The following is a 15,074-nucleotide window of genomic DNA, read 5'->3' as shown; positions in this document are numbered from 1 at the left end:
TATCCCATTTTCCCCATAAATTATGCCGTGCATTTTGGGAAGGCATATATTGTGCCAAAACAGAGCTGCCTGTAAATATGGAATATACATTAAAAAAAATCCAAGTTGGATTTGGGAAGATGGGCACCAGCCTCTGGGGAGATAAGGAAAGACTTCATGTAGAAGATAGCATTTGAGCTGAAGGGAAGAGGGAGTAAAATCAGGGGACCTGGGTTTAAGTTCTGACTCTGCCACAGACTAGCTGAGTGACCTTGGGCATGTCACTTAAATCTCTGCGAGTCTCTGTTTCCCCATTGTAAAATGAAGGCTGTTAGACTAGCTAATCTCTGAGGTGGCATCCACCTCTAAATCTATAATAAAAAATGTGATCAGTAGCAAGGAACAGATATGTCATTGAATGTCAGTGAGCAGCCACAGTCTTTTCTATGAGCCTCTTTCTAAGAAATAGTGTGTATTTGATGCAGGTATTTAGAGACAGACAAGAAGGGAGATTCTAAAACCCAAGAGTATTGTATGAGAAGAATAGTGTATGAGAAAATGCAGAGTGTGCTGGGGCTGCTTTGGGGCTACTTCCTCTGCCTGGTCCTCAAGAGATTTCATTTTTTTGTTGGATCCACTGGGTTGTGCTTAAGATATTGCCATATCAGAGGCCTCAGGAGTATACAGTCTTTCAGCATTAACAAGATTGCATCCCCACAGTGAGAGAGATGCAGCCAAAATCAATTGTAACCTGAGGGTTTGGGACCCTAGGGGCTTATAAGTTTCTTTTAAAGCAGTTGGGCTGCAGCTGTCTTTCTGCTTGCTAATGGTCTTGAATTTCATTATCTGAGGCCCAGGGGACACCCTCACTTTATCAAGTTCTGATACTATATGGCCATTTTTCCTCTTTCCCATCATTCTTTAATGGGTAAATTGAAAAAGAGAGGGACTTTGTAGTCATGGAAAGAGTTAATGATATGCGAAGAACACAGCAAGATTTTCTAGTCTCTCTTCTCCTTCCATAGCTGTCTAGGCTCCATAGTCATTTGTATGGCCTGCAGGAAAATCTGAAAGGATGCACAGTACATTCAAATCAGTGAATCACAGAATATTTGTCCACCATTAATTATTTTTGCCAATACTGCATTGTTACTCAGTCTAAAGACTGAGGGAAAGGTCCTAACCTTGAAAGATCCTATAATCTATTTGTCAAGGAAACATTTAATTATGAGAAGCAATTCAAGGATAAGACAGCATAGGGTTCAATGCTAAATTTTGCAGTTAAAATAATCTAATGATAAAGGAGTTCAGAAAAAGGAGAGGTCAGTGTGGGCTAGCCGAGTTGGAGGAGGCTTCCTGGAGGAGGTGGGATGTGAGCTGGTCTTTAAAAGAAAGGAAGAGCAGTTGATCCTTACCATTTCACAGTACACCTTATGCCATCTGAACAAGTAGGTTGGAATTCAGTTAGTTAATTGATGAATCCGTGGAAAAGAAGGCTGATTCTTCTTTGTCTCGGAGGATTTACAAAACACTTGGAGTTTCCAGATGATTACGCTCAGTGATACTGTGTTGTCACCAGTGAGGTGTTAAAGTGATTGAAATGGCTATATTCGATAGGTAATTCTATTTACAGGTATTTCCAGTAGACCAGGCATAGGGCACTTTTCCCCCATCAATGGCTACTGACTTAAAGAAAAGTAATATAATGCTTCATAAGTGAAAAAGAAATTATTTTAGTAGTTTTAAGAGAATGAGGAAGGTTTAAAATGCTTTATTACATTCTTTTTCAGTTAAAAACAGTGAAAACAAACCTTATTCAATGAATATGAGTAAAAAAAGTAGACGGTCCTGTGTAACATTCAGTTAAGGGTGAGGGACAGATGGTAGGAGAGGGAGAAGAAAGAAAAAGAAAGAAATGAGAGGAGCAGACAAAGAAAAAGACAAAGAGGGAGAGGCAGACACAGATATGCAGTTATCCCTCCCACATCACGACTTACCCCATTGAAGTTTTGATATATCACAGGTTGGCATAAGAAATTAAATGGAAATTTGGGGGGAATTTTGTGGAAGCTGCAGATAGCACGCGAAGGCCAGCAGATGATACAGAAAAAGTTTGGAAACTCATAAACGCATACATCATATGTATAGTATTGTATAATATTAACATGTTTTATCTTTTAATACTGTAGTAATTCAGACTTATTCTCTGGTACAAAGGGAGGGCCAAAAATTTTTATGCAGATTTTCCAGATCATAAGGATACCAATTTCCTAACCCCCGTAATTTGGAAGGAATAACTATATTCACAAATGAAGACATCAGGTAACACACAGATAAGACAAAAAAAACCACATATACCAAAGAAGACTTATGTAGACACACAGATGGAGAGAAGGAGAGAGATGTATGCCAAAGATCTAATGCGTTGAAGCCAACACACTTTGATTAACCTTCTGCTTCATTCAAGTCACTGTGTTGGGCTCTGAGAATACAAAAAAAAGAGATAAAGTAAAACAAAACAAAAACCAGTTCCTGTTGTCAAGGAGTATATAAAACAGCAGATAAATCAGTATGAGATAATATAAAAAGTAAGAGAGTAGCAACTGGGCTATTCAGGAAAGGCTCCCCATGGTGGGTGGCAGGTAAGCTAAGCTTTGAAGGTGGGTAAGGGTTCCTAGAGGTGGAAGTGAGGAGACATCCTGTACAAGAAGTGAGGAAGACATGGAGGAGGAAAAGGAAATGACAAGTTTGGGGAATAGCAAATAGTTCAATACAGAGTATATGAAATGGTTGTTCAGTTATTTTTCAGTCATATTTGGGGTTTTCTTGGCAGAGATACTGGAATGGTTTGCCATTTCCTTCTCCAGCTCATTTTACAGATGAGGAAACTGAGGCAAACAGGGTTAAGTGGCTTGCCCAGGGTCACACAGCTGATAAGTATCTGAGGTCAGATTTGAACTCAGGAAGAGGAGTCTTCCTTATTCTAGGCCTGGCATTCTATCCATTGTGTCATGTAACTACCCCATATGAAAGGGAGTAATGTGAAATAAGTCTGGAAAGGTAGGTAGGACCCAGACTGATCATAATTTTAAATATCAGGGATGTGTGTGTATTTATATATATTTATATCTATCTGTCTGTCCATTTGCCTGTCGGTCTATCTGTATCATATGACACAAGCACTATTTTCTATGTAAGTCCTTTCTTGAACCCCTCCTCCAAGTGCTGGCGCCCTCATCCCAGACTGTCTTGTGTGTATCTACTTTGTATTTGTTTGTATTTATCCTCTTTATAGTTATTCTTTACATACCCATATATTACTTCATGAGTCTCCTGTAGCATGTAAATTCCTTGATATTAGAGATTGTTTCTTTCTCTGTATGTGTATCCCACACACTTAATAAATGCTGGCTGTTTGGTTGGTTGTTGCTGTTATAATGAGTCGTGGGCGGCTTTTCATTATCACAGATTGATTTCAAATATGGTGTTATGTCCATATCCCAAATCTGAAATTGTCATTTTCCCTTTACTACAACCATAAACAAAGTTGTTAATACCAATAGAATTCTGCATTTTAAGAGAAACAACTGTTTTCTTTTTTTCTGTTTAGGTTCTAGATGGTGAAACCTTACTTGAAAAATTGTGTGAGAGCAAGACTCCTGCCTCCATATACTCCATTTCCAACAGCATCTGGGTCAGGTTTAAGTCAGATCCTTCAGTACAAAAGGCCAGTTTCCAGGCCACTTACCAAGTTGGTAAGAAAACTGGTGACTTGAATTGTGACCTCTAGCTTGTCTAATTCTAAGATATCAATTTCTCCAAAGAATCTTGTTATTATGTAATCTCAAATTATGGAAAATAACCATATTTTATAGATGAGGACATCTTAATATCCAGGTTATTGTATGTCTAGGTCTTAATATCCAGTCACAAGCTGACCACCATTCTGAAATCAAGCATATCTCCAATATTGCTCTTGAGAGTTTTTTGCTTTAAAAAAAAGTTTAATGGAAACTAGTGCCAGTCCCTAGCCAAGTGTTAACCATTGGTTTTCTTTTTGTAGCTTGTGGGGGTGAGCTAACAGGAGAAGGGATCATTCGCACACCCTTCCATCCCAATGCCTACCCTCATGAAAAAACCTGTGACTGGAAAATCAGTCAACCCCAAGGCCAAGTCATCATCCTTAATTTCACTGATTTTCAGATTGGTGCCTCTGCCAGCTGTGACACTGATTATGTTAAGGTAACTCATTTAAGGTTGGGGAACCTTGGAAACATGCATTTCATTAAAGAAAAGTAGGATGTGTTGCTCTCTAGTCAGGTACAGCAAAGAGACAAGAGTAGAAAATAGAATTAGTAATTATTAAACACTTGGATAGTTATGTAGGTCACCTTTTTCCCATACAGTGCCAAGTAAAAACTTGTTAAAGATATCTTGAAAAAATTTTTTTGTTTATCCCACAGCATTACTTTTGCACTGTTTTAAAAAAAAGAAAGAATCAACATAGGAAACAATGTAATCCTTAAAAATTATGCATTTTATCTGACTGTATTACTATTTGGTTCTATCTAATTTATCCATTTGACTTCTGGAGAAGTTAGGAAGATGTCCCAGTGTGTTATTATTAATAGCAGAAATAATGGCTGGCATTGACATAGTGATTTAAAGTTTGTAATGTGCTCTGCATGTTTGTCCTCTGTTTGTTCTTTAGTGCTTCTGGGGGGGTCTGGTGGAGTGTAGGGATTGAATGTTTCATGTTCACCATTTTACAGATGAGAAAACAGAGTCTCAGAGAGGTTGTGACTTGCCCATGGTCACACAGCTAACAAATGTCTGGGGCTATTATTTAAGATCAGTTTTCAAAAACTGACACCTAATAAACAGTACAATCTCTAGGCATGTTCACTTGACATCTAGCTATATCTTCAACCAGATGCCTTTCTTCTTTTCTTTTTACTTTCTCCTATGTTTCTCCTTTTTTTTTTTAAACCCTGTATTCCAACTTTTGTTTCCTTTTTATTTTAAGGGTCAGAGTTTACTATTTGGTTGTGGATATGAATCAAATTGACTAAATCACAGTTCATTGAAATATTAAAGTATTAAAGTTGATATCCCTATATAAGAGGAAGACAGCATGGCGGAATAAAGACAAGAGATAACTGACCTTGAAGTCGGGAAGACCTTGGATCAAGGTCCACCTCTGACATGTATTGGCTCGATGCCCCTGGGCAAGCCTTTCAACTTCTTGGTGACTCAGGCAACTGTTTAAGACTTTACATTCCAGAGGAAGTGTTGGGATGTCCTGGTGGAGGGAGTTCCTCTCTAGGAGCTCCCCACACCAATGATGTTACAGTAAAGAACAAATAAAACCTACCCCCCTTCCGTGTTTATCTTGACAAATATGAAAATGAAGAAAGTTTATATTTATCAACTTCTGAGTGCAGTCATACTTCTGCTTTCAAACAGTACATTTAATTTTTAAATGCTAAGCATTTAAGAAGCCTTAAAGCTTGATTGTATTTCTTCTTTCTCTCCTTCCTTGCTTCCTTCCTTTCTTCCCTCTCCTTCTTTGTTTCTTTCCCTCTTTCTCTTTCCTTCCTCTATTTCTTTCTTTCTCTCACTTTCTATCTCTCTTACTTTCTTTCTCTCTTATTTTCTTTCTTTCCTTTCTTCCTTCTTTCTTTCTAGATTGGGAACAGCCTCAGTATGGACTCTTGTCATGACAGAAAGTATTGTGGTACAGACAGTCCTGGATTAGTAACTTCCACATACAATACTGTCTATGTCAGATTCAGGAAAAGTGCGTCTTCTACAAATTTTGGCTTCCTAGCTCAGTTCAGTGCTGCAGACCTGGGTAAGAATTTTCCTTTGCCTCTCAAGTTTGTTTCTGCTGATGCTGTGACTGAATGAATAAATTTGTAAAGTGTTGTAAATCTTCTCATGATCCTGGCAAGGAGTAAGAAGACAGAGCACCAGGTGATATAATAAGTACCTGGATCAATGCTTACTAGATAGTCCCTAACAAAAGGACAGGATTAAAGATCTTCATCTTTGTATCTTTTAACTAGTTCACTCAGGTTGTTTCCTTCTGAAAGTTTGTTGATCATTTCTTGTGACAAGATGTTTTCTGAACTTGAACAGCATGTGGGGAAGTTATTACTGCTTCATCTGGACATTTTAGCAGTCCTGGTCATCCCAATATCTATCCACATGGTGTTAACTGCACATGGCTAATCTCTGTCCAATCTGGTTACCGGATCCGGCTAACATTCGAAATATTCCATCTGGATTTCCATTACAATTGCACCAGTGACTATCTTGAAGTCTATGATGAAAGCATGGGAAAAACTCTTGGCAGGTGATTATTTTTTATTTTCTTCTTTTGTAAGGAGTTTGTACGTTCAGATAACATTTGGTGAAAGATATGAAAGCCAAGTTCTCATATAAAAATCTGGTGAGACCGCCATTCTTCTTTCTGGGTGTTTCTGGGTAAGAGAGGGATTATACAGTACCTGGCACATAGTAGGCACTTAATACATGTTGACTGGGTGTTTCTGGGTAAGAGAAGAATTATACAGTGCCTGGCACATAGTAGGCAATTAATAAATATTGATTGATTGATATAAGACTTAGTTCTCAAGTACAAAAGGATGAGGCAACATCCATTTGATTGGTTATATTTCTGCCCCTACGCCATACTTGACTTGCAGCCCTCTGTTCCAATTTCAGAGCTGTCTTTGACAGTTTTAAGAATTGTGTCCACACAAGAGATAGTTTCTTGAGGTGAGGGAAGGGTAAAATGAGGCACATTGCTGCTTTTTATTTCTTCACACTTTCACTGATGTTTCTCCCTTCCTCCCTTTTTTTACTCCCCACTTCAAACTTTGTTTCTTTTTGTATCCTTTTTAAAGTTACCCTTTATTTTTAGGTTCTTAATATTTATTTTATTCAGTCCCTATTTCCCTGCTCCTTCCACCTTTCTTTTTCTTCTTGCTTTTCTTTATCCCATCAAGGAATGAAACACACATTTATTAAACACCTACTGTGTGCCCAGAACTGTGCAGAGTGCTTTACAAATATGACCTCATTTGATCCTCAAAACAACCCTGTAAGCTTCCCAATTATTACTCACATTTTTTCAGTTAAGAAAACAGAATTAGACAGAGGTTAAGTGATTTGATCAGGGTCACATAGTTAGTAAGTTTCTGAGGCTAGATCTGAATTCAGATCTTCCTGATTCCAGACCCAGTGCTCTATCTGCTATGCCACCAACTGCCTCTAAATTTCCTTGTTTTTTCCAGTCCATCCTTACTTTGCCCCTTATCCATGTACTTTAAGAAATGTGTCATTTTAAGATGAACAGCCCAAATTGCAATAATATTTTAAAACCTCTTAGCAAATCCACTTACATTTCCTTTCCTGAAGATCCTAAATGGATGAGTATTGGCCCTGAATGAACTGATGTGCTGAACCCACTTTTCTTTCTTCCTGAGAGCTGTTCTTAGGTTTTCCCTTAGAAAAGTTTTCCCCATCCACTTAAGTCTTATTTTTCCTTTTCGGTTTGGGTTTCCTTCTCCCCTTTGCTGGATATCCTCTAATTTGGGATACCTAGTTTCAAGTCAAGTCAACAAGCATTTATTAAGCTCCTACTATGTGCCAGACACGTAGGTGGTACTGGATAGAGTATCAGGCTTGGAGTCAGGACGATCTGAGTTCAAATGAGTCCTCAGATACTACTAGCTGTATGACCGTGGGTAAGACCACTTCCTCATCTGTAAGATGGGGCCACACTGGAGAAAGAAATGGCAAACCACTCCAATATCTTTGCCAAGAAAACCCCATGGACAAAAATCCATGGGGTCCTGGAGAGCCAGACACAACTGAATGACAGAACAAGAACAATAATAACAGTGTGCCAGATACTGTGCTAAGTCCTGGGAATATCAAAAATGGGAAAAACCAGTTCCTGCTCTCAAAGATCTCACAGTCTAACGAGGAAGACAGCATGCAAGCGACCACATACACACGAAGTATATACAGGATAAAATGGAGATCGTCCACAGGAAAAAGAAGTCGACAGACTGTGTCAGACTCCTTTCTCCCGGGCCTGCTTTAAGATAAGATGGCCTTCAGCCAAAGAGTTGGTCTTGGTCCAGTCACACACAAAACCTGTATCCATAGACCATGAAGCAAACTGCATTCAAGAATAGACAGGCCAGCAACTTCAGGGAATTAATCATGAGCAGAATTATATACAGTTTTTCATTTGGTTGACCTGGAAATGTAGATAGTTGTTGTCGAGAGATTTAGGGGAATAGTCAAGCTCATTGAAATTATTCAGTTATTAAAATGCCCACGTGAATTATTCAATGACATAAAATCAGTACTGGATACTGGATATCTTTATTTTCCCGGAAAACAGGTATTGTGGAAAATCAGTGCCCCCATCACTCGTGAGCAGCAGCAACACATTGATGCTAAGACTAGTGACTGATGCTGCCATAGCTTATGAAGGCTTTTCAGTGACTTACACCTCAATTGGAGCTTCACAAGGTAATTCTGTTGAACTCTGAGTGATATGTAATCCATTACCAATATTCATTATTCAATAACAGGGTTGGGTTGGAGACCTGGTTCAAATCTCAGCTCTTCCATTTATTGCGTGAGTGACCTTGGGCTTAACCTCTCTGGACCTCAGTTCCCTTGTGTTACAATGAAGGGGTTTGCCTAGATCTGGGGAGGGGGGGTGGTGTGTAAACTAGACTTTAAAAAAATTGTTGACTATTTCAATATAATTGAGTCCCTTTGTGATCCTTTGAATTTTATCTTATGCATTTAACAATGTTATTCTGCAAAGGGGTCTATAGTCTTCACCTAGATTGTCAAAGGATTCATAACACAGAAAAGATTAAAAGCCCTTGGACTAGATGAACTCTAAAATCCTCATTAACTTCAAATATATGATTTGTTTATTAAGCTTCTAAACAGATTGCTAGGCACTGGAGGGTACACAAAAGTTAGATAAGACATAGTCTCTTTAGTCATGCTGCTTATGGCCTAGTAGGAGGATGCATTCATTATAGAAAAGCTAGAATAAGCAAAATACAGGGTATATTAATGAAGTGGGCTCAAGCAAAATGATCTGTGAAGTCTGGTGGTGATAAGGGGTGGAGATCAATACTGGTTGGGTAGATTAGGGAAGACTTTTTGAGGATGTTCTTTGAGTTGGGTTTTAATAGACTGGCAGGAATTTGATGGAGGAATCGGGGCCAAGTCATCTTGTTATGAGAAAAATTCACATTTCTATAGTATTTTCAGGTTTGCAAAGGGCTTTTCTTTACGAAATCCTTGTTATGAAGGCACAGTATAAGTATCTCTTTATGATAGATAAAGCAACTGAGCCTCAGAAAAGTCAGGTGACTTACACTTACTAAAGATGGCACAAGTAGTAAATATCAAAGCCAAGATTCAAACCCAGATCTCTTGACACCAAGCCCAGCATTTTCCCCACTGTACCTCCCTATGTGCCTGATTTGCTGACTTTCCCTCCTTGGAGGTCTCAGAGTTTGGATGCCCACTTCTTTGATGGCACGTGGAGATTCTTTTTTGCATATAACTCTCCAATTCTGTGATTCTGTGCCTCAGGGAACTCTCTAGGACTTATTTACTAAGTTTTCAGATGGGCTGTGTTTGCACTGGAGGAAAGGACTTCTCTTTCTGATGAGGAAATTGTAGATCCTGTACTTGTATTTCAGATCTGTGATACTGGGTTAGAACACAATTTTAATTTGATGCATGAATAAACTCTACTTTCTTAAAAAATCAATTTTATTTTCAATTTCAAATTTTTTCCCTCCCATGTCTACTTCCTCCACCTATTGAAAAGGCTAAAAAACCAAAACTGTTAAAAATATAGTCAAACAAAACAAATTCCCACATCATCTATTTTTCCCCTTCCTTTTCCCTAAGAAACTCCCCAACATACAGAAAATCTGAGTCCATCAGCTCTGTATTTGAAGATTCATATCAAGTTTCATCTTAAGCCCTTTGGATTTATGTTTGGTCATTGTATTGATCAGAATTCCTAAGTCTTTCAAAGTTATATATACATATATGTATACATATAGATATACATATATGTATACATATATATATACATATATGTATATATATATTGTTCTCCTGGTCCTACTTAATTTACTTTGCATAAGTTCATACAAATCTTCTCTGGTTTTTCTGAAACTGTCCCCTTCTTTATTTCTTACAGCACAATATCATAACTTGTTCCACCACTGTCCAATATATGGATACTCCCTGAGTTTCTGTTTCTTTACCACAATAAAAAGAGCTCCTCTAAATATTTTTGTACATATGGATCATTCTCCTCTTAGATCTTTGATCTCTCTGGGGTACAGCTGTAGTAGCAGTTTCATTAAGTCAAAGGGTATGCACAGTTTAATAGCTTTTGGGACATAGTTACAATTTGTTCTCTAGAAAATTTAGACTAGTTCACAGTTCTACTAGCAATGCATTAAGATACATTTTTTCTTATGGCCCCTCTAGCATTTGTCCCATTTTTGTCAACTCTACCAATCCGATGGATATGAGGTGGTTATTCAGAGTTGTTTTAATTTGCGTCTCTCTAATTATTAGTGATTTTGGGTATTTTTTCATATGGCTTGGATTTCTTCCTTTGAAAACTGCCTGTTCATCTCCTTTGACAATTTACCAACTGGGGAATGGCACTTATTCTTATAAATCTCTCATAAACTCTCAGTTTTGGAACAAGACCCCTTGAGTTCAGCATGAAAGCATATGTAACAACATGCCAATTTGTGAAGTAACTCCAGATCAATTTTAAAAGTCTGGCAGTTTTACGATAGTTTTTAAGGCAGCATTTTTGAAACTATGTGAGGGTCAGGAAACATCTTAGAATAGATGTTAGAAGCAACATCCTTGGAATAGCTTCAGAAAGCTATTTTAATAAATGTTTAAAAATGTTCTGCAGAAGTATGAGCACAGGGCAAGAAGAGGAAGGCAAGGGAGAATCATAAAAGAGAAAAGCAAATGAGAAAACAGGAAAAAAAGGACAATCAATCAATCAAATGGCAGAAAACCCTTAGGCAGCAAACATAATGTTCCTTCTAATTCATTAGCCTTCCTTCTCTCAAGACTAGCACTTCTGACTGTGATGAGTCCAGCAATTTTTATTACTTGGCAAATAGCATATTTGCTCATAGTCCCTTTCTTGATATAGGCCTGTTTGGCTGCTGTAAGCTCGGCCTTTGCCTGACTGACCCAAAAGCCACAGGCAAATCATTCTCAGAAACAGCCGGAGCAGTGAATTTTGGAACCTGTATGAGGTCAGGCTTGCATGACCATAGGCCATTCTTCCACATCAGGACACAGATCATTTTCTCTTCTTCTGGAAGTTGCTGAGCAGCTGGGAAGGACGATTGGTCAGGGAGGGCCTGGGATCGGAAAAATAAATTCACAGTCTGTAAGCACCATAAGGGTGCCAGGGGTTTACAAGTCACAGAGATAGGGTGGAGGCCAGGGAGCTTGCAAGCATTTGTAGGTGGAAAGGGACAAGACAGGAAGGCTGTAGGGGCAGGACAGAGCAAAGAGACCTCAGAAACCAAAATGAATGTAGTTTAAAGATTCTGAAGGTCGGTCCAGGCAGACCTGGGTTCAAGTCTTACCTCTGACATATACTGGCCAGGCAACTTTCTTGGACTCTTAAGTTGAAGGCACCACACTGCATTAGTAGAGGGAGTTTCCTTACCCGGGTGCTTCTTTTACCAGGGAAATCCCAGGCACAGTTCCTTTCCTCCTCTTTTATATTTCCCGGTGGCTGTGGGTAACCTTGGAGCTACAGAAGTGTGCAACAGGAGTCTGCAGCCAAGGGAAGATTCATAGGCCTGAGACTAGGCCCTGCCTGGCTGGCTCTGAGGATCTCGCATTTAGGGAAATTCTTGTACTTTTTTCTCTACTGTTGTTCTTGCTACAGACTGTTATTTAGATCTAAACAGTGTCTTAGTAATAGAAAAACAAAACAAAAACCAATCAGTCCTGTCTCTCCCCATTACTAGTTTCAAGTTCCAAGCATCATTAAAATAGAGTAACAGTGGAAATTGTGGTATTTGGCTGGTAGTTCCAGTTCCTCAGCAGAACAAGTATGAATTTCCTTGCCTAGGTCTTTCCTGGGAATATTTAAAAGAAGAATCTGTTTCCTCACTTTGTTCTATTTACTTTTCCAGCTGAGGCAGCATGAAGGTGAGTGTGTGTGTCAGCTCTTGAGAGTATGTGCAGGACTTAAGAAAGACCTTTGTTTCTGGTTGTTGCTTTTACTTGCCCACCTTTTGGGTTCTGCCTCCAGAAGTGTGTCTTTCCCAGCCACCTTCATCTACCAAGATGTGATGAGAAAATAGGAAGGAAGTCACTAACAAACAAAATGTTAGTGTGAAAACCCAAGGAGTTGGTAATAACTGAGACCGATCCTGAAAAAGGTATTGATTTAGAGCATGAGCGAATTTTTAATTGTAACAGGATCTCGTTCAGTCTTTTCTAATCTGACAGTGATTTGATGTAGAATATGATGTATGGTTGGCACATATTAAGTGTTTACACTCTACAATTCCTAATTTTTTTTTAGAATAAGCATTCTTAACCTCGTGTGTGTGTGTGTGTGTGTGTGTGTGTGTGTGTGTGAGAGAGAGAGATTCTTTTCAGAATCATGGTTTAAACAGCTGATAGAAATGCTAAATTTCAGTCTGAGGGTAGTGAAAATAAAGATATAATTTTTCTCCCATCCAAGTCTTCAGCAGATTCCCTGAGGTCCAGCCATGGATCCCAGGGTGGGAGTGGGGTGTCCGTGGATCTCTGTTTAGGAACCCTTGGGTTAGAACCCTTTAGAGTTAAGGCAGGGGCATAGGAGATTGAATTCTTGCTCTAATGTAAAGTTAGAGAAGAAAATAGAGAATGCGGAAGATTCCCTTCACCTACAAAGTTATACTTGGTTGTGTCCCACCAGATTTCAGCAAAAATTCTGGTTAGGGATGGCTAAGGGGAGGGGAATGGACACTAGGTTGTAGACAACTGCCTTCATCTTCTACTCTTGCCCTTTCAGCCAACTTTATTATGCTGTAATATAGTTTTAATGAACATTTTGGAATTTGAAGGGACCGTGGCAATCATGAGCCCAAGTTTTTTTCCTTTTAAACACAAGGAAACTAAAACAAAGAGAGGTTAGATGAGCTATAGAAGTTCACAATATTAGTGGTTGAGCCAGGACTAGTCTCCTCACTTGAGGTGAAGCCTTCCTGCTGTTGCTTCCGTCTCCCACATCGCTGCTTTAAGGAACTTCAGATAAGGATGAAATGGGTGCAGCTGTGGTCCTCCGCTCAGTGTTGCTGGGTAGAGGACAGAAGCAGGCCCTTCTATGGCTCATTCAAAGGAAAAAAAGGGACGACGTCATGGGAAAACATCCAGGCAGTTCCAGAGCCCATATAGCCCTGTTGACTCTCCCTGCTTCCTCATTTTTCACTATCATCTAATAATTTTTGTTAATGCACACGCAATCCTCAGAGATAAAAATTTAACTTGGATCAGTTCATGTAAGTATTCTCATTATTGACTCTAAATACCCAGATTGTAACTTGGGCCACAAATGCTCATGAAATCATCAAAGAGATGTTGAAATTGTGTGGATTTGGATTCATTCAATTAATTAAATTCCATAAATATTTATCAGTAGCTTTATAAGTACAAAAGCAAAACCAAAGCCTCCTGCCTTCAAGGAACTTACATTCTAACAGGACTGGGGGTGTGCAACATGTACGAGGAACAGTGTACTAACAAGGAAATTTGAATGACGAAAGAGAGAACACTAGCAACTGGGGCAATCAGGGAAGGCTTCATGGAGGAGGTGATACCTGAGCTGGTGATCCTTGAAGGAAGATGAAGATTCTGAAAGTGGGCGATGAGGAAACAGTACTGTGCAGGCACGCGGGGGAGGGTGTGACCTGTGCGTTGGTATGGGAAGATGGGGCTGGAGCACCAGCTACACAGAACAGCTAAGAATTAGTCCAGTTTGCCTTGAATGTAGAAATGGGTAAAGACGAGTCTTGTGAAAGACAGTTGAAAAGTTCTTTGGAGCCTGTTCAGGGGACAGTAAAACACATGGTACTCAACAGAGCTTCAGGAGACTTAGGGGCCAGCTGCATGACTTGGGGAAGTTACTTGATCTCTCTGATTTCCTTAACCATAAAATGGGATAGTTGGTCTCCATAATCTCCTGGATTGTTTCTAGATTTCTGATTCAACATCTTCTGTTAAAAGAGCTTACAATCCGCTTCTCTTTGGTAAAATTTTCTAGAATATTTGGTAATCTTTATGTCTGTCATCTCTCTACTGTTCAACCCCATGTTTTTCTGGTTATTTTGTTTTCACCGAGGCCCTAGCATCTCCCAGCTTTAAGAGCATTACTTAATTTAATTAATTTAGTATATTCTTTACTCCTCCAGAGGAATAAAAAAGTTCCATAAAACCAGCTTGATAGTACCCTCCCCGGTTCCCTACTTCACTGCTGACCCAGATTGGTAGATAGCCACTTTCCTTGGCTATTGATTTGCTTATTTTCACCACAACTTTTTAATGGCTAGATTTGTTTAAGTTTTGATGATCTCTCAAGTGGAAAAATTAAAGAGAAAATGAATGTACAGTCATAGTCCACATTGTAGCTAATTAATAATAGTTCTAAAATGCTAATTTTTAGTTAGGCAACCTTTTTTCTTCCTATGGAGGTAGTATAATGGTCATGGTGGAGGTGGTATATGTGTGTGGGAGGGGCATTTTCCTGTTTCTTCTCAAAAAGTAAAATGAAAAAGAATCATAGGATCATAGATTTAGAGTTGGAAGGAACTTTTGAGCCCTGTGTTGTCTAACTTCCTCATTTTATAAAGATAAGAAAACAGAGGCCCACAGTGGTTAAGTGGTTAATCTTAGCCCAAATAATTGGGTATCATGTTTGAAAAGCTTGTTTGAACATGCTGAGCAGAGGATGAGATGCACTTTGGCCTTTTTTTGGGGGGGGG

The 15,074-nt window shown here is 39.0% G+C and overlaps 1 protein-coding gene across 1 annotated transcript in view; it reads left to right on the top strand.

Moving 5' to 3' along the window:
- Nucleotides 1-15,074, top strand: part of CUBN (cubilin) — a 263,014-nt gene that overhangs the window by 13,970 nt on the left and 233,970 nt on the right. The window contains exons 4-8 of the mRNA XM_027847860.1: nucleotides 3,590-3,734; nucleotides 4,043-4,221; nucleotides 5,668-5,833; nucleotides 6,121-6,337; nucleotides 8,402-8,532. Of these exons, the coding sequence (XP_027703661.1) occupies nucleotides 3,590-3,734; nucleotides 4,043-4,221; nucleotides 5,668-5,833; nucleotides 6,121-6,337; nucleotides 8,402-8,532 (838 nt within the window). The remainder of the gene's footprint in view (nucleotides 1-3,589; nucleotides 3,735-4,042; nucleotides 4,222-5,667; nucleotides 5,834-6,120; nucleotides 6,338-8,401; nucleotides 8,533-15,074) is intronic.

This window comes from Vombatus ursinus, unplaced genomic scaffold, assembly GCF_900497805.2.
Source record: "Vombatus ursinus unplaced genomic scaffold, bare-nosed wombat genome assembly UNPS02005459.1, whole genome shotgun sequence".
NCBI classification, from domain to species: Eukaryota; Metazoa; Chordata; class Mammalia; order Diprotodontia; family Vombatidae; genus Vombatus; species Vombatus ursinus.
This window is presented reverse-complemented; position numbering and strand designations above follow the sequence as displayed.